The following is an 18692-nucleotide window of genomic DNA, read 5'->3' on the forward strand; positions in this document are numbered from 1 at the left end:
GATAATTGAGATGTCACTAACACAAGCTAGTTTATGGGATCATCCGTTTCATTTTGATAGGTTTAGGCTACTTCTGAGATGTGGTCCATGACAGATGCTACTGTAGGAAGTGAGTGGACTCTGAAGGCGGTTGTGAACCGTACGTAAGGGTGAGGAGGGGTGGGGAGGAGATGGTGACGTGTTGTAGATGGAAGGGAATGGGTAAGGTGCGGTTGACTCTTGTCTAGGAGGAGAGAGAAAGAGAGGTTGACTAGTGTCTTGGAAGAAACCAAAGGTGAGAGAGTGGAGAGAGAGAGAGAGGGGGGGGGGGGGGGGGGGCGTTACTCCAAGGTTGGAGGAGATAGTTATATATATATATATATATATATATATATATAAAAGTAAAGGGCGAGGGCTCAACAGCGCACGAGCCGAAGGAGGAAACGAAAGAAGAACAAGGTGAGGAAGGATCTTGCGCGCCAGCTTTTGGCCACCTTTCGTCTTCCCCTCCGCCCCCCCCCCTCAATCCTTCCTTCCCCCCCCCCCCCCTCACCGCCACCAGTACGCCCACTTCTCCCCCCCGCCCTCCTTCCTGCTCCCCTCCTCCTCCCCCCCACCTCAAATTCACCTCGTGTTTGCCATTGGATTGCCTTTTCACACCCTTGCATTGTCGCTCTTCTCTGCTTTCGTGCTTCCTCGACCCTTTTTCATTGCAGCATTGGTGTTGCCTCAATCTGCAGCCTCACCACTTCCTTGTACTCGCAGTTCCTCATGAGTTTCAGCAATTGTGGGCTTTCAACGTGTCGTAGTCAGTTCTCATGCTCATGTTTCCATTCACAGCTTTTCCATTGCTCGAGTCTTTATTGTATTGGGACATTTAGACGAGCCCAATACATCAAGCAGATCGCCGCGTTTTGGGACGCGGAAGCATAGAGACTTGCAGAGCATATGCCTTCTCATCAGCCAGTCAAGAGCCCGAAGCGAAATAAAGGATATGGAGAAGAGGAGTCAAGTTCCGGCACAGTACCTCGTCAATTTCCCTTGGCCAATCCTGGAGACCTAGGTAGCCCTGTACATCCGCCTCTCACAGATGAAGAAATTATATCTGAAAAGGTCCTCTCATCACACCTTGCCCAGAATCCTCCTGTTGCTCCATTCCTGCAACAACGGCAACTGAGTACGACACCTAGCTTGTTTCAACACGACAAGCAGCCAGAGAGGAAAGCGGCTGCATTTAGCCATTCTATTCCGAATGGAGGGTGGGACCGAGGAGATGGGTGGCTTGGCAGAGACATATTAATAACCGAAAATGATGGACATGCGGGTAAGTCGTTGTTAGAAGCATCGAACCGTGCCAGGGATTCCAATGAAAAGTGTGGGCAGCGTTTGTTGGTGGTTGCCAATCGTTTACCAGTCTCCGCTACGAGGAAAGGCGATGTGTGGTCGCTTGAAATGAGCGCCGGTGGCTTAGTCAGTGCACTGCTAGGTGAGCTTCTCAGGCTTCATCTACACACTCTTGAGTTCAAGTTTTCAAGTCCTTTTGCAAACGGGCTTGTACGTCCGAGGACACGTGTGTGTGTGTGTGTGTGAGAGAGAGAGAGAGAGAGAGAGAGAGATTTATTCTAGATCAAACATACTTGTTTCCAGTGGCCTTTCGTTATTTCTTGTGGAAGTTTGCCTGCGCTTAAATTTCCTTGAATGGTGTTTGCGATAAAGATAAACTCAAAAGGTATGAGGAGGAAATCTTGTTCGTGTATCAAGGAAGAAGTAAAGTTATTAACATCTATGAAAGCCTGAAGGGTCTATGATTTGCAAAAGGTCTCGAGAGCAACGTTAGGAGAGGTAATGAATCACTCAACCTCAAATGCAACGGAATACAGAAGAAATAGACAGCAGAAAGATACCAAAGAATACTCCAGTGTACTACTCCACAAACTGTGGGCTAAATAGCTCAAAGGAGAGCTTCACACTTCCAGTCTATGAACGGCAAAACTGCAGCCAAGGGATGCTTTATAAACTGAGAATTATAGCCTCTATGTTGGTCCTGCATGCATTGAAGAGAAGGCTTCTGTGGGATACAAGAATGGGCCTCAAGCGAGCCCCTTATATAGGGCAGTCCGAAGGCAGGCCGACCTGGTCAGTAAAACTGCTGACCCAACAGGGCCGACCAAGACCCAACTGCACAGTCTGCATCAGCCGAACAGACTGGCCGACTGGCTGGCCCAGCTACGTGACTGCTTGTAATGTATGGGTCATCCATATATAGGATTATGCGGGTAGAAGTCAGAAGATGTATAGATTTGGATCAGCTCGTGACCTTCGAAAAGGCTTCCATGCAAGACTCATCTATCTTTTGGCTCTAGGCTTGAGGAGCTTGTTGCTTGAGGCCCTACAGAGCTTTCTTTAACCGGTATACCATCCGTGCTAACTTGGCAAAGCGTGGAGGTTGTTCCACATAGATCTCCTCCTTCAAACCACAATCAAGAAAGGCTGATTTGACATCCATCTGAAAGATTGGCCATTGATCATGAGCAACAGTCGCTAATACTGTCCTAGAAGTGGCCATCTTGGTAGTGGGGACGAAGGTGTCCTCATAATCAATCCCAGGTCACTGTGAGTATCCTTTGGCCACAAGACGGGCTTTATGTGTATCAACAATACCATCGGATGAGTATTTGGTCTTATAGACCCACTTGACACCTGGTGGTGGTGCTCCAAGTAGGTGGGAAGCCATGGCATACGGCATGGTTGAACAGCTGTGCTAATATCGGGGTTAGGATCTCTTGCCTATGCGCAAAATGCTCAATGCTTAATCCCTCATGATCTGGTGATCGTCGGTTATGAAGCCGGAGAAGGGCAGCTCGTACATTCTGCGAAGTAAACAAATGGCATGTGGTGGGTCTAGGCATAGAGGACATATCAGGTGGCGCCTGACTTGGGACATCATATAGGGAGCAAGCATATGTGTGCCAAACTGCGGGATCTGTGATGGGAATGAGTTCCCATCCCGTAGTAGGATCTCCTTCGCGAAAGGAACTGATCACCTTATCCATACTGTGCATGAGGAAAGCCCGCTTCTTACGCCGTGTCACTCGGCGTGAGATCCGTTGCTCCTCTAGTGAAGTCACATGTCCCAGTGCTATCTCATGTGTAAGGTGGGCTCTCATCTCTTTGCACTCATCATCAAACCATGGATTTTGGGGCATCCTCCCATTTGGAACACGTGCAGATCGTGTCGTGGGAAATGATCTGGCTGCAACATCCTGTATCACCGATATAAGAGTGTCTGATGCATGTGTGAGGTCCATCCCATCGCCAAGTAGTACGGGAAGCTTAGAAGCCAGGTGGCTCACGTACACGGGGTCAAGAGCACGGTCAAAATGAGTATGAACACGAGTGGGTGGTGAGGGGGCCCTCCTCATAGCTGGTGTGGTGATTGATACACAGAAAGTGAGATATGAGTGGTCAGCTCCGAGTGGAGAAGGCGGCACCATAAACGAGAGAGTGAGCGAGCAAGAGAGAGAGAGAGAGAGAGAGAGTTTATTAAAGTCTTTGGAAGACCGATGGGTGTATGAGACTGTGAGGGTGGAGCTACTAAACGAGCATCCATACCAATGCATAATGCAAAAAATGCATGCAATGCAAAATGATAGTACTAAGTACAACATAGTCATGTCATTGGTCGACTACATATCAATCTCATCATCATCATCATCATCATCGTTATCGTCATCAAGACATCAGGGTGGATGAGGGAATGGAGGCATGAAATCGGCAATTGAGTGCTGTCGGCATGTAAAGTATCTTCGTAACTCAACCTACGCTTAACCCAAGGTTAACCATGATTAAGTGTTGTAATGGTTTGGCCGTGAGGGACTGGCTAGAGGAAGTGCACACTTCCTCGAAGTTCCTAAGGGCAAAGTCTAGGTGCACCACTAGGTCCTAGGGACAAGGCAAAGGCTTTAAAAGAGGGGTCTAAAAGTTGGGCCCAAGGACAACCAATGTTGTCCTTGGTATGGGAGTTAGGACTTTAATGAAGGGGCAAATGGCAAGGAGGAGATGCCATTTGTCATGCATGTGTATGCATGCCCTTCCCCCACCTTCCATCTCTCTCCCCTCACTCTCCTAGAGGTGTTGGACGTTTTCAGTTGTTCTTGTGCAGTTTTTGAGCTGTTTGAGCTGTTTCAAGCCTGTTTTCAGCCGTTTTAAGCTGTTTTATCTCTGTTTTGACTGTTCCAAGGCTAGTACGCACTTCTAGGAAGTGCCAGAAGTCATTTTTGAACTTTCTGAAAATTTTCGTACGGACTGTATGGACGTCCGTATGGAATCCGTACAGATGTGTTCAGTTGCCTCCAGCAGGTGCCTGGGATTGTCTTTTGCTGTGCTGGACCTTTGTGCACATGTTTTTGGCTGCGTGGTGGCTTTTGGAGCTGTTTTGGACTAGTGCAAGCTGCAGGAGGAACTTTCCCTACTGCTTTTGGCACCTTCTCTTAGGAGCACTAGGCACAGATCCCGAGGCAATCATTTCGGGGCAGATCTGTGAACCATCTTTCCTCTACATCTCTTTCTTGTTCACCCTTTGCTCTCTATCTTCATTTCTCTCTTCTCCTGATCGCTGGAAGACACCTGCACCCTGTGGGGAGCCTGGATAGAGGATAGGTGTGAGGAAGGAGCTCGCCCCTCTGCCACAGACAGCGGGAGTTGGTTCCAGGTTCGGTTTTTCCTTGTTCTTTCTTGCTTTGCAGCTTTTTGCAGCGCATGCATGTTGTGTGCAATCCTTTCAGGACTCCAACAGGTTCTAGGAAGCACCCAAAGGCAAGGGTGATCTTGTGGAAGGCCTAAGGAGAGTGTGGATGCATGTGATAGCCTTGAGGCTGCCTTGAGCTCAGTTTGCCAGTGGTTTGGATGCCTGAATGCCTCTAAGTTGTGTCAGATCAGAAGTGAATGCCTGAGTATGCCTTGCCAGTGGGAATTCTAGTGGTGCACTGGGATTAGATGCCTTGAAGACAAGTAGAGGATTTGTAGAGAGGAACAATGCAGGGTTGAACCCTTGTTGTAAAGCATTTCCATTCAGAAGCATTAAATAAATACCGTAAGGGGTGCCAAGGCATTTGGGGCCAGTGGGTGCACTGTGTATTGTTTTCATTGAGCAGGGGCATTCTAGCCTCACCTTTGTTGTTGTTGAAGCTTGTTTCTAAGTTGTGCTAAGTGATTTAAGTGACTGAAGCTTGCATTGTGGCTATTTATGAAGTTTATGACTGAGTAGAAGAGGATCACTGCCCTTTTGCTTATTGAAGGCCGGTTTCAGTGGTTCCATTGCCGGGACCGTCACCATCTTCCTACAGAGGTGGGCCCTGGTAGTGTTGGGTGAAGGACACCTTCAGTGCAATTGTTGCTTTAGCCATCAATCTTAGCAAGCATGTCACACCGTGAGAGGTCATTGACCATTTCAGAGCAGGAGGGGCAGGACGAAGACAAAGCATTAGAGAGCTTTGAAGAGGAGCACAGTACCAGCGGGGGTGATGACCAGCAGGACAGTGGGGCTCATCCAGTCTCTCCTGAACATGCCGCAGAGGACTCACAGGATGAGGTAGATGAGGCATAGGAGCTTGATCCCAATGCACTTTTTCAGCTACGAATGCAAAGTGTAGCGGGAGCCCTGTCGTAGTTGTAACATGCTGTCACGGAGATTATGCAAGCTCCTCCCCCTATGGTTGCTTCCCCTGGAAGCAAAAAGTCATCTCAGAAGAAACATAAGAAGCATAAGAAGACCCCTTGGCATGTTTCTTTTGGTGGACAGCCGTGAGAGATGCCCTCGATCACCCCTATAAAACAACCACAATCACTCACCGGGGCAAGACCCACGTTCTGGATGCTAAATTGAAGGGAGAATCCATCCCTGTTGTATCTGCTTCTGTCATTGGCAGCGTAATGAAAAAGCATCTTTCAGCATACTTAGTGTTTGCATATGAAAAGAAGTCAGTAGAAGAAGAGTCTCATTTTTCTAAGCTGGAAAAACAGCAGACAGATTTTCTTTTTCAGTTTAGGGATCTGATGACGAGGACACTTCCAAGAGGAAGCAAAAGAAGTGCTGCTTCTATTGTGACATGCTAGGTCATTTTGCGAAGGACTATAGAAAGGAGGCGGATCAAAAAATTAGGAAGGAGTCCGACTCAGATTCAGAGGGTGATACAAAAGCCAAAGCAAATGTGGTAATCGAAGAATTGTTTCTTGGTGACATCTCCGTGTGTTACTGAGGTTAGATATGCCGACCTAGAAACCAGAGTGATGATGTCTGACATTGAGATGTGGGTCGATGAGGTGTCAGATGCCTTTGTGAAGGTGAAGGACAGCATGGAATGCTTGGTATCTTCCAGGTGAGTAGCTGTTGATACTGACACGAGGGTGGATTCCATGGACTGCCCTGGGGTTTCATGTTCAGATGGATGCTATACTTCAGAAGGGGACATTACAGGATTACACAGGCTATTGAGACAAATGAAGAGCAGAGTCTTTCCGCAGCATGCTCTAAAGGCTCAAATTGAGAACATCAAGTATATACCAGATTGCCGTACTGCTTGAAAGCAAACCATGCACCTCATCGGGGCACATACCAGGTAATGCGAGATTTGAAGGAATTGGCCTTCTTCGAAGGCTGAAGGGGAAGTGTGGGTGCTTCTTCAAATCTCGGACACAGATTGCTAGAAGGTGATGAACAAGGTGTACTGAAGCCAGAAGAGTACCTGCTTGAGAGCTCAGTGAGAGTTCGTGGTCCAGGTTATCTGGAGATATTCATTTGTTGTGGATGATGCCAAAGGAAGGACAGGTTGAAACAGACCCTCAGAGCATGGTGCCTGGAAGACTCTAGGTTGTTCACTCATTATGAGGGGGACAACTGGAAGATCGTGGCGTTTGGATTGCTCGAGTTCGAAGGCGGGAACGTGACTGAAGGTGGTGGTGCCAGGATGGGCTACTAGGTGCCAGGATGGGCTACTAGAGATGGACTTCTGTACTAGGATGGTGTGCGGAAGCAGAACCAGACCTGGTGGAGCAGGAGCCACTAGATGAAAAGACAGGCAAAGATTTCGACATCAAGATGTTCCAGAGGACTACGACCAGGGAGTTACTGGAGCATCGTCATTGATGTGTTGGCTTTGGGCCGAGATGTGTCGGTGAGAGGGGGTGTTGGAAAGGTCACCTCCCCATTTGTAAGCCCCCATATGGGGAGAGCATGGGGGGGGTGAATCTGGGAAGTGAGAGAATGCCACGAGCAGCAACATGGCTGCCATGGGAGCAGAGATCAGAGAAAGAGAAAAGAAAGAGAGGGGGCTGTCAAACGGGCAGCACCTCACATCAAAAGAAGAGAGGAGGGTACCTGGCTGATCAGCAGGAGCATAAGGTGGTGGAGCAGAGGACAGCAGCAGGGACCCAAGAGGAGAGGCATCTCATGGCGGGTGCTGCAGCAGCAGAGGCGCCCACGTGCAGGGCAGGATTGGGGCCTACACAAGGGCCTGTGGATGCTGGAACAGCTGCAGCAAAGGGCAGCCTAGCAGCAGCCCAAAAGGGCCTGGCTAGGGCCCTTTTATAGGGCTGGTTGGACCAGCCAACAAGTCGACCAGGGGGAGGAAGAGAACTGACCAGCAGTCGGCCATTAAAGGCTGCTGGGTTGGTAGGTTTTCCCAGCAGGAGCAGCAGAACAGCCACTTGTGGGCCTCTATCCAGGAGGATTCAAGTGGGCTGTAGAGCTGCAGACCTAGCTCAGAGTGCTGCCCACCTAGGCTGGTGCAAAGACAGCAAGGTGGAAGGGATATAGAAAGAAAGTCTACTTACACTCAAGGTGGAGCACGCGGGCTCGAGTCCAGAGATATTTGGGAGATAGTAGAAGGACCTTGTGGTAAGATTAGAGAACCACACCATTGGTGGGACTTTGGATCTCTTTCTTTTGTATTGTGTCCATAGCTTTGGACGGAAATATATTATTTTGGTGGTTTCTATATCAGGCTTGTTCATTGTCTATTGATGAGTCTGCACATCTATGTTATGCACATTAAGTTAAGAAGTCTGTGATTCCACACCCCACCCACACTGTGTGAGCTCCTGGGCTATTCTATCAGTCTTCCGCTGTGCATACTCTCTGTTGGTCGATTTCTAACATGGGGTGGATGGATCTGCGTGTATCTTTGTGGGTCAATGAAACCCTCCTCTGTGATATTATTGATCCCTGTAGAAGCTGAGCTTGACTGGAAGCTTGCTTGTTCCAGCTAGGCCCGGAATGTGTGTAGCTGTAAGATATTCTCAGGAGGATTTGGTTGACCTCCTGTGATAGGAGGGGAGAAAACGGAGTGTCCATACTATATTGGAAGGGAGGGAGTCTATCCATGTGGAGCCCCAGTCGCTCAAACCATCTCTTTGTGCGTGCATACCAGCAGCTTTGGTCATCTGCTACTCATAGTGCCATAGAGGAGGATAGTGCTAGCCATGGTAGTCTGCTGCGCCCAGAAGTGTAGTCCCCGTACTCCCTGACTCGGTACAGATACGTGATGACCTGAAATGCCGCATCTAGCTGTAATGGGGATGACCCAAACTCAGCTTGAATGATCTGGTGAGGAACAGATGGCTTACCGCAAATCATCCGCGATAATATGAGAACCACACGAGCCCACTCTATATCTGACAAATTTGGCCCCCAGCAAGGGCTGCCATACATCCCCGCTGGGGAGACCAAGGAGTAAAAAAGTATCCCCTTGGTCCGTGGATCCTGAAAGTGCGAGTAGAAGCACTACCTCTCTAGTCTGGCCAATGAAGCGTATCCCTTGCCCAGGCAGGCTTGCATCGCGGGTCTCATAGTGAAGATGGGTCCGGAGAAGACAACCCCAAGATATGTGTATTGATGAAACTATCTCAATAGATGACCCATCAAACGTGAACTGCTCCTGGTGCATGACGGCTTGAGATGTATTGAAGATCATAACCTTGGTTTTACCAAGGTTGACCTTCAAATCATGAGATTCACAAAAAGCTGTAGTGCATCAAGGTGTCTCTGGAGCCCTCTATTGAGGAAGACAAAAGTGCCGCGTCATCTGCATACAACAATATCCGGATCAGCGTGCCAACAAGAGAGCATCTATCCCCCCTCGTGTCTACATCACTGTCTCGAGCTCATCAATGTAAGGCCAAACAGTTTAGGTGATAAAGGACACCCTTGTTTGACCCCAATAGTGCTCATGATCTCGTCTGTCCACCCCGATTGTGCACGGACCCCGCTTGAGACTCTCTCGTAAAGTACCACGACAGCCCAAATGATCTCCTGGTCATAACCCAAATCTTGTAGGCGTTGGTGGAGGCGGGCTCTCGGAATTGTATCAAATGCTTTGCGGAAATCCACAAAGCAACAGTAAACCCTCTGCTTCTGTGCCCTCGCCTCCTCGATGATACACATGAGCGTGAGAATGTGATCCATGGTTCTATGATCACGTCAGAAATCAGCCTGTCTTGCTGCTCTAAGTCCTCGACACTCTGCAAATCGACTGACCTTAGAATCAAGCATTGATGTCCTGTAATTCTACGGGCTCATGGGATCCCCTGCCTTGTGGATGGGTGAAATAGTGTTAATGGTCCAGGTGCGTGGAAACCCCAAACAAACAGCTTCATTAAAGAGCTTCGCTAAGATCGGGGCTAGGAGGTTGATCCCATATGCAATGAACTCAGTGCATAGCCCCTCATGATCCTTTGCTCGGCCTTTATGAAGTTTCATTATGACAGCCTTCACTCCTCCCCTAGTGAAGAGTGTGCAGGATGTGGAGCGTGGCATATGTGAGAGGTCAGGAACTGGCTGATTTGGGATATCATATAGCATGCGTGCATAGTTATACCAGACCTGAGTGTTAGTGAGTGGTGAGGGGGACCACCCCTCTAGAAATCTCCGCCAAAAGTCCTTAGAGTTGTTACTAAAACAAAATGTTTGGTAGCTCCTCCTCGTTCCTGGCGAATGAATCTAGTTTCTTTCTACGTACTAGTCAACCATACTCGCTTAGCGTCTCTGGTTTGTTCGGAAGATTGTTTTTGGTTTTGAATCTGAGCTGACAGTATAAAGCCTTACACTCATCATTGTACCAACTATTATAAGGTATGGTCCCAAGTGGTGGTGGACGGGTGGAGCGAGTGGTGTGAGGGAAAGCATGAAGGGCAACCTCGTGTAGTGAGTAGGTGATCAAGGCAGCGTGATCCTCTAATAGGGGTATGAAGTCATTATAAGTGAGAAGTATGTACAGACGGCCTGAGTAAATAGGTGAGAGATCGTGATCGAAGCGTATGTCATGATAGGTGGAGTAAGGAATATGTGGGATGGAAGGTGTTGTGCGACGGCGGATACTAAAGAATATGTAGGTATGATCAGCCCCTGGAGAAAGTGGTGCTATCGTAAAATCAGTGATGCGAGATGTGAAGGCAGGGGATCCCATAGTATAATTAACAGCGCTAGAGCCCCTCCCATGTGGAAAGCATGGGTATCACCCTTTCATTGTGAATCTCACGTAGCATTCTTCATACACATTGCATTCATCCGCCATCTCTCTCCCACCTTGCATGTAGGTCGAAATAGAACCAAGTACGCTCACGAGGGCGCTCTTCCCCATTGGAGGGCCAATTGGCATTCAAATTCTGCATGCATTGCACACATTTGCATTCTTGAGAAGGTTGGTTCTTCACATTGAGCTAGTATATGCATGTGGATATTTAATATATTGAGTCCCCCATGCATTTTGGTTGTGCAAAGGCGATCAACTGAAAGCAGCCTGAGGGCTTTCCTGCGAAAGCGTGAACGGCAAAAGAGCTCCATAATAGTAGACATAAAGCATGAGATGTGCTGTTTGGCAAAAAGCATGAAAGGCAAATAAAACTGGATATAGGCAATTGAGAATGGATTGACCAATGCGGTGGCGGACATGCAAGGGCCATGTTGCTAGTTTCCAGTATTCTTGCTTTTTCTATACCGACTGGGTCTTGTACGGGCTGACCCAACCCTAGGGTCTGCTGGCCAGGATGCTGGCTGGCCAACCCTGTCTGAGCCCTTCTGGGGCCTATAAAACCCCCAATGGCAGCGCATTTGTGCCCATGTCCATGGCTGACTGGACCACCTTGTACACCTCCAAATGGGCCTCCAATGTACTACAAACCTGCCCTAAATCAGGGATAGTGTGTAGCCCAACGAATGGCCAACACCATTGCTGTCTGTACAATTGACAGATCTGCCCTAAAGGGTGGGTCATAAGTAACCCTTAGTCTGCATGGTGCTGGTGTGGCAGCCTGTGCGCTGTCCACGTGGCAGCCTCTCCATGTGGGCAGCATACAGGCTGCCACATGGGCAGCATCATAGAAAGATCCGGGGTGCCCTCTTACCGTTAGAGTTGGGAATGCCTCTTACATGTAAGAGGCATCCAATTTATTTACATAAATTTTAGTATTCACCATTTTCTATATTGCTTCTCTAATATGTAGGTTGATGATTGGCCAATGATGGAGGTAACTGATTATTAATATAATGTTCATTGAATCATTTGTTATCAGTACGTGTACGTCTTGTGAATCTATGATAGTTTTTAAGCCTATTCATAAAAAAGTCTAATGCTTCTTATGCCTTCAAAATTTAAGGGTCTTTAGAGTCTCATACCTTATGCGCCTCTTACGTCACGCCTCTTACACCCCTTACCACTATGGGCAGCATGCAGACATTCTTCTTAGGGGTTACTTACTGTTCTACTTCACAAGGAGGAATTCTGAAGTTGCCCAATAATAATTGGCACATTCTGTTTTGTCTAAGGCGACAGGGATGGGAACTTTTACTATGTCTAGTTTGTTAAGCGTTTTGAGGTTGAACTTCATTTTTTGAGTACTTGTGAAAATATAAGCTCGTCTTGAAGAGAGTATTTTGTTTGCAGGAGTGAGGCAATTTGAAACGAGGTGGATTGGATGGGCAGGTGTAAATGTAGCTGATGAAGTCGGTCAAGTTGCACTAAGAAAGGCTTTGGAGGATAAGGTTTCAAACCTATGCTCTAATTAAACTTTCAGTTCTTCAAACTTGAAAGCACAAAGTACATTTTTCAGTTGGAACTCAACATCTATGCATCATTGCTATAACCCCTCTGCTGGTCTCTTCTAAGAAATGTGAAAACACCATAACGCTTGTGTTTGCATGGTTTTTATCACTCTAATTGTTTGCTTGTAGTATCTGTTGGAAAAACACACCTAAGCACGCATTTCTAGCTTAGTCATTGATACGCTAGGATACTACAGTACTATATCTCATTTCAATGTGTACACAACCTAAAGAATTTATAAATAGATGTAGCATACACTGGGTGAGGTGCCAAAATGGCACTGTATGTGGCACCACGTGCTGGTAAGTCTTCCTGAACTTCTATGTGCCTCTGTAATAGGCTTCAACAGCTGCTAGGTCTGCACCAATAAGTGTCCTAGTGCTGCAGACTGAATGCCACCAAAGGGGGGGCTTTTATAGGGCTGAAAGGCCTTCCAGTTTGGCCAACCAGGGCCCAGATCTGGTCGACCAGGTCTATGCCAACCTGTTCTTTCTGGCGCTGCTGGCTGGTCTGGTCTGGCAAATGTAACCAGGCGACCAGCCCCTCCTCCTTGGCCTATAGTGCTGGTGCCTTTCCTTGCCCATTTTGGGGCCTGCACCAGCCACCATACTTAGCTTTAATCCAGGGCCATTTCAAGCCATTGCTGCTGGCCTAGGTGGCCTACAAGGCTGTCCTAAAATGAAGTCAAGAAGGATATAGAAGTGCTGCTGTTGCTGTTGGGATTATTGTGGTCTCCTCTCAGTTGCATCCACTTTAAGGTGTGTGCAAAGAATCGTGCCCATCGAATATGGTTTTCATGATCGAGGACACATTATACCATGTTTTTCATCGCCGTCATGCACAAGGGTCAAAAAACATGCCTTGAACATGCAATTCTCCGATGTGCACAATACTTTACACGTGCATCATTTACACCAAAATTAAGGCACATGTAAAGTATTGTTCCCATCGATGTGGTTTGCATGGTCAGGGACACATTATACCATGTTTTTCACCAAGTATCATGCACAACGGTCAAAAAATATGTGTCGGGTGCCTTACTTGAACTTGCGAGTCTCAGATGGGCACGATACTTTGCATGTGCCCCACTCCCACCCACCTTAAGCCCTATACAAAATTTCATGCTCTGAGATGCTGCAAATCATTTGTGGGTGAAACGGATGCTATTCCTTTGGGCCAAGGGGCAGTTCCACAAGCAGTGTGCTATCATCTCTAGATTACCTATCGTCTCTCTGCATTTACACTAGTCACGGCAAATAGGTAGGCCTCCATGGGCCAACAACTAGAAAGTATAGGAGATCTTCCTTGAGAGGAGGCTGGTCGAGAACCACGACTAAGTCTACCTAGATGGCCAAAACTACTCCAAGGTCCCACTGAATCTCTTGAAGCGACACGTCCCCAGTTGATATGCATGTGGTGGTCCAACATGTGCCCCTCCGATCCTTTGGGTGCCAGATCAAGGGCTAGCGTGTGAACTCCACTCTCCACTATGGTATGCCCTGGATGAGGCCAGCGTATAGGTGTCACCACAGCCTCATCAAAATCTGTATCAACAATGACCCTTTATTCGTTAGGGGCCTCTTTGAATATCCATCGATGAGAATGTTGCCACCGATCCCTTAGAAGCCCTTGCTGAAGTAAGAGCCTCAATGGCTCTGTACCTAGAGTGAGTCCTCTAACTATGAGCTTGTCCAAGAGGGCTTTGCTCTATATCTCCGGATCAATAATGCTCAGCCCTTTGCCTGGGGGAGGATCACAATCTGCCATGCAGCCCTCACTTTGGTAGTCTGTGCCATCTGAACCTGCCCAAAAAAGTTTCGGACGTCTTGAGCTGTCCCATGCCACCTGTATCAGGTGGCTATTATGCATGCTGGTCCAATGATGTGTCATGAAGTTACAGTCTCTGCCTTTCAGCTGGTCACTTTGCCCAAAAAAATTCCCTTGTGAAACAGATTTTCTATTAAGCGTGAACGAAATGGCCAAGAGCAAAACACTCAATGCACAAATACATCATGCAGAGCATGACAAATAAATGGTAAAATACCAGTCAAAATATCTAAGCATATGCAAATCTTGGAAGAAACCAGGACCAAGCAAGCAATAGACTCAGAGAAGAAGGGACTGCTACTCCAAACTGAGGAAAAACGTCCTCCTGGCAGATGTAGATCTTGAAGTCACCTGCATCATAGACCCAATGGCCATCAAGGTGTGTATAATATCTGCCCTGATGCTAGCCATGGTATGAGCTGCGTGAACATGGGAGCCGTCTATAGCCTTAGTAAAAACTTCCCAACTTGTGTCCTTTGATGTATGCGGAGGTCTGTACTGAGAGGTAGGAGTGGTCTTCAGTTGGTCCCCGGAAGAATAGCTGCTTGGTCCACACATTGACGTGCTGTTTCTCCTGCCTCTTGCGTTAACTCTCAACCCAAATAAACCTGGCCTGTCTGCATTCCTAGAGGCAATGCTGCATAGACTCATAAACTCGTCAAGCACCAAGGTAGCTCCACAAATTGTTCCTCCCTTGATTCACTGCAATCTGTGCATGAAGAAGAGCCAAAAGAAAAGAGTGACTTTCCTGCTATTATTGAGGATTTCCAAAGCCTTCTCCAAAAAGATCTCTGCAACTTTGGAGTGATTTGAAAGCTCTCCCAATGATGAGCTCTTGATGGTCTCCACCGTTCTGTTTTAATTTGAAATTTCTGGCATTGTTGACTGTAAAGTCAAAGAATGGAAGGCTCTTGGAGGTATTGACTCTCCCTTTAACTTGGGTCCCATAAAGTAAACTTTATAGAACTCCACATAAAGCAGGACAAGTGAACCTGGCTTGTATTACGTTTGCTGATCTGGTCTTAATTTTGTTTCTGTGCTTAATGCTCAACTAAGCATAGTCTTCACCCAGTGATAATAATTTGAAAACTTGCAATTTATACGATAGTTAAGGCAACTACCCGTCTATCAATGGTAGGGAGAGGCAAAGACTACCACATGATTTGAATGGACCTTATCCAGACCCTCAGAGCCATTTTGAAGTAAGGTCACACATTCAGGGTCATCTTTTTCTCCAGACATGGAATGGTGATCTCTTCTTCAATATTGAAGATGTGGCAGTATCATCCAGCTAGGTGCTTGTAGAATAGGCTTTTGGTGCTGAATTTTGTATCAGTAATGGAGGGTCTGCCTTGGTTTCATATGTAGATGTCATCCACTTCACTGTTTTTCTAAATCTCTGATGTCTTGGAAATTGATTTTTAATGTATATTGCCTTTTTTGGCGCCGGGGGGGTGGGGGGGGTGGGGGGGTATTTTGGGCAGAGAGGATCTTAGGGGCAAGCCGGACTGCTTTTAAGAGAAAATCATTGCCATTCTTGCCACAACACCTTAGAAAACCAAAAGGAACTTTCATCTTTGGCATAAAATGATTATAAATACGTTGGGTTCTTTTTTGTATATGTGTCTCTGATATAATTTTTTTCTGTCTTTACCAGCGATGTGTTCCAGTGTTCCTTGATGAGGAAACAGTACACCAGTACTACAATGGATATTGCAATAATGTTCTTTGGCCACTTTTTCATTATCTTGGGCTACCACAAGAAGACAGGCTTTCTGCCACTCGTAGTTTGGAAGATCAGTTTGAGGCTTATAAGAGGGCCAATAGCAAGTTTGCAGAAGTCGTACATTCAATCTACAGAGAGGGTGATGTTATCTGGTGCCATGATTATCACCTGATGTTTCTGCCAAAATGTTTGAAGGAATATAACAAAAATATGAAAATAGGTTGGTTTCTTCACACACCGTTTCCATCATCAGAAATATATCGAACTTTGCCATCACGATCGGAGCTTCTAAAAGCAGTACTTACAGCTGACTTGATTGGGTATGTGTTTCTGTCAAGAATGTCATTTTATGCTGTGTCATATACCGAGAATAGCTATTGTCCTTTCCTTGCAAAAAAAATTTGTCTCTGTTTTACTTTTCTCAGGCGGTGGTGCAAGAGTTCTCCATGTGGTATATTTCAAATGCCTATCATAAACATTCTTGGATGTTAAGTTTAGTTGGTAGCTACTTCATTGTTGGCAGCCAAAGATAGGCTGCCACGTGTCAGATGGAGTGCCGAGTGCGGGGGGTCCCAATCCCCCGCCTCCTAGCCACGCATGCCTCTCCCCCAAAAGGTCCGGGAGGGATAAGAGAGAGGGTTCAATTGAGCCTTTTATATCCAAGGAGATTCAAAGTCCCCATATGCTGATGGGATTAATTTAGTCTTAATACACATGTCAAATGCACGCAAGCCCCCCTCTTCAATTCTTCAATTAACCATGCTGAGGGGTGAAGGAGGCCACCTCCAACACCCCCCTGTGGACAAACCCCTGAGCACCTGTAACCACAGGAAACCAAGGCTGATGTGTAGCAAACCACACGGGGTTAAGCGCAAATCAAAGCTACCCCAAAGTGCATTCAAAGCACACATCAGGCCAAACAGCCAGCAACGTGCAAATCAAAGCCGTTGCCGCCTGGGTCTTCAGATGTCAGCCAACAGAGTCCACCAGGAGAGCTACTCGTGTCAAGGAATGATGAGGAGCCGCCGCCGAAAGATACCATCAAGTCTGCAACCGCCACGTGTCATCCACGCGGGGGCCTTGATCAAAATCTCGCACAGTCTACAGTCTGATTGATTGCTCTGATACCATGTTGGCAACCAAAGATAGGCTGCCATGTGTCAGATGGAGCGCTGAGTGCGGGGGGTCCCAATCCCCCGCCTCCTAGCCACGCATGCCTCTCTCTCCCCCAAAAGGTCCCTGGAGGGATAAGAGAGAGGGTTCAATTGAGCCTTTTATATCCAAGGAGATTCAAAGTCCCCATATGCTTATGGGATTAGTTGTCTTAATACACGTGTCAAATGCTCGCAAGCCCCCCTCTTCAATTTTTCAATTAACCATGCCGAGGGGTGAAGGCCACCACCTCCAACATTCATGTGAGGTCCTTATTCCTTACAATGGTGTCTTGTATTATTCTTTTCTCTCCTGCAATTGCATTTTAAAGTAGACCTTCATATTCCTTGGTTTTTTCATTGTACTTAATTTTACTTCAGTTGCAAGACAACTTTTGTCAATGGTGCAAGTGTTGCTTCCTCTAATGTAGTAATAAATTTGTCTCTCACAAATTTATTGCTTTCATTTGGTGAGCTTCATTCTCTTTAACTGTATTTTCTGGTAAATTGACGTTTTGAAAGGTTTCCGTGGGTACTGGTCAAGTTATTTCAATGCCTTGTTCATGGTAGTTGATTTCCTTTTGCACATTGTAGGATTTCTCATATCCTGTACAAAATCTTCAGGTGGGAGTGTGGACTCTGCCCCTTTTTGTTTTTGATATATTTGTTGGATTTGCTATTGTTGATTTTTTGATTGTGTGTGAGATGACTGACTTGTCTCATTGGATTGTTTTGTGAAATAGTTTTTAAAGTTGACCATCCTTGGAATGACTTCATTAATGCATTGAACGTCTTCTATTAGCGTCTGCTTTCCAGTAAGTACTGAATTTGCCAATTCAATATTGGAGCTCTAGATTTTTTGCCACTATCTGGTCCTTTGCTTTGCTCTCCCCAATCAAGCGACCTAAAGGCTAACACTAGCTTGATCATCATGTTTTGTGAATTTGTTTGTTGAGTTGACCTCGACCATCATGGGTCTATCCGTCACACACACAAAAAAAATCTTTGGATTCTTATGGGAGTCTATCTTTTGTTTTTTTGGGCAGATATTCTGCTGTTTGCAGTTGGTATCTTCCTGCCTTTCCAGTCTTTCATTTGATTTGGCTGTCCAAGATTCACTATTTGTAATAGGACACAAATTCTGGCATCTATTATAATCCACAAAGAAGGCCCTTGCTCTGAAAGTCTTTGCTGTCCATTACGTTATCACTGGTGCAAGATTTAGTCAACAAAGCAATCAACGCGCGCTTCATGAAAACTCCATGAATGCTCTCTCTCTTCACTCATAGGCACATTAGGGCCCAGAAACAACAGGCTGGACCCCCCCCGGTAGTTATTTTATTTCACAGAGAAAAGATTATAGAGTACAAGATTTGCAGCTCACAGGCTGATTACACATACGTGAAAAATTCAGATTACAAGGAGAGATGAACTCTCTACTCTTGGTAAGTGCCAAGTGGCAAGATTTGAGCCACTATCTAAACTCAGGCCATGGGTTGGGTCTTTCTGGGCCTTCCAACTCCGATGGTCAATTTGCTTTGGTAAGGATCTTCCTCAACTCCATAAAATGTAGGGCATTTTAACCCCTCTTACTTGCAACAACTTAATGAAGCACACCACCATGGCACCCATTAATTGTTAGCATTTTGCATGCAGAAATAATCTTTAGGCTAATCCTAGTCTTTTTGGGCGTCCCCACCAAGCAAACCAATGCACACGCACATACATTGATTTCATTGGTTGGCCAAGGTCAACCGTCTTTGCCTATAATAAAGGGGCTTCAGCCAATAGTCACAATGTCTTAATTATAACCAAATCTGTCCAACCGAGGTTGGAATATATTGGTTGACTAAAGTCAACCCTCTTGGCCTAAACAAGTCTCCTTGACCGAAGTCAGGCCTTCTTGACCGAAGT

The 18692-nt window shown here is 46.5% G+C and overlaps 1 protein-coding gene across 5 annotated transcripts in view; it reads left to right on the forward strand.

Annotated features, from left to right (window-relative positions):
• Positions 1-395: 395 nt before the first annotated feature.
• LOC147895670 (alpha,alpha-trehalose-phosphate synthase [UDP-forming] 1-like) overlaps positions 396-18692 on the forward strand; it is a 149546-nt gene continuing 131249 nt past the window's right edge. For 3 of the 5 annotated variants that reach the window (XM_087382168.1, XM_087382173.1, XM_087382170.1), the window contains exons 1-3: positions 400-1465; positions 11916-12013; positions 15559-15947. In XM_087382168.1, coding sequence (XP_087238294.1) covers positions 928-1465; positions 11916-12013; positions 15559-15947 — 1025 coding nt within the window. In that variant the 5' untranslated portion in view covers positions 400-927. Of the gene's footprint in view, positions 1466-11915; positions 12014-15558; positions 15948-18692 lie in introns of all 5 variants that reach the window. The other 2 variants (XM_087382169.1, XM_087382171.1) reach the window with 2 other exon arrangements.

This window comes from Dipteris shenzhenensis, chromosome 12 (assembly GCF_047967505.1).
Source record: "Dipteris shenzhenensis isolate YYH24624 ecotype China chromosome 12, Dip_SZ_1.0, whole genome shotgun sequence".
Lineage (NCBI taxonomy): Eukaryota > Viridiplantae > Streptophyta > Polypodiopsida > Gleicheniales > Dipteridaceae > Dipteris > Dipteris shenzhenensis.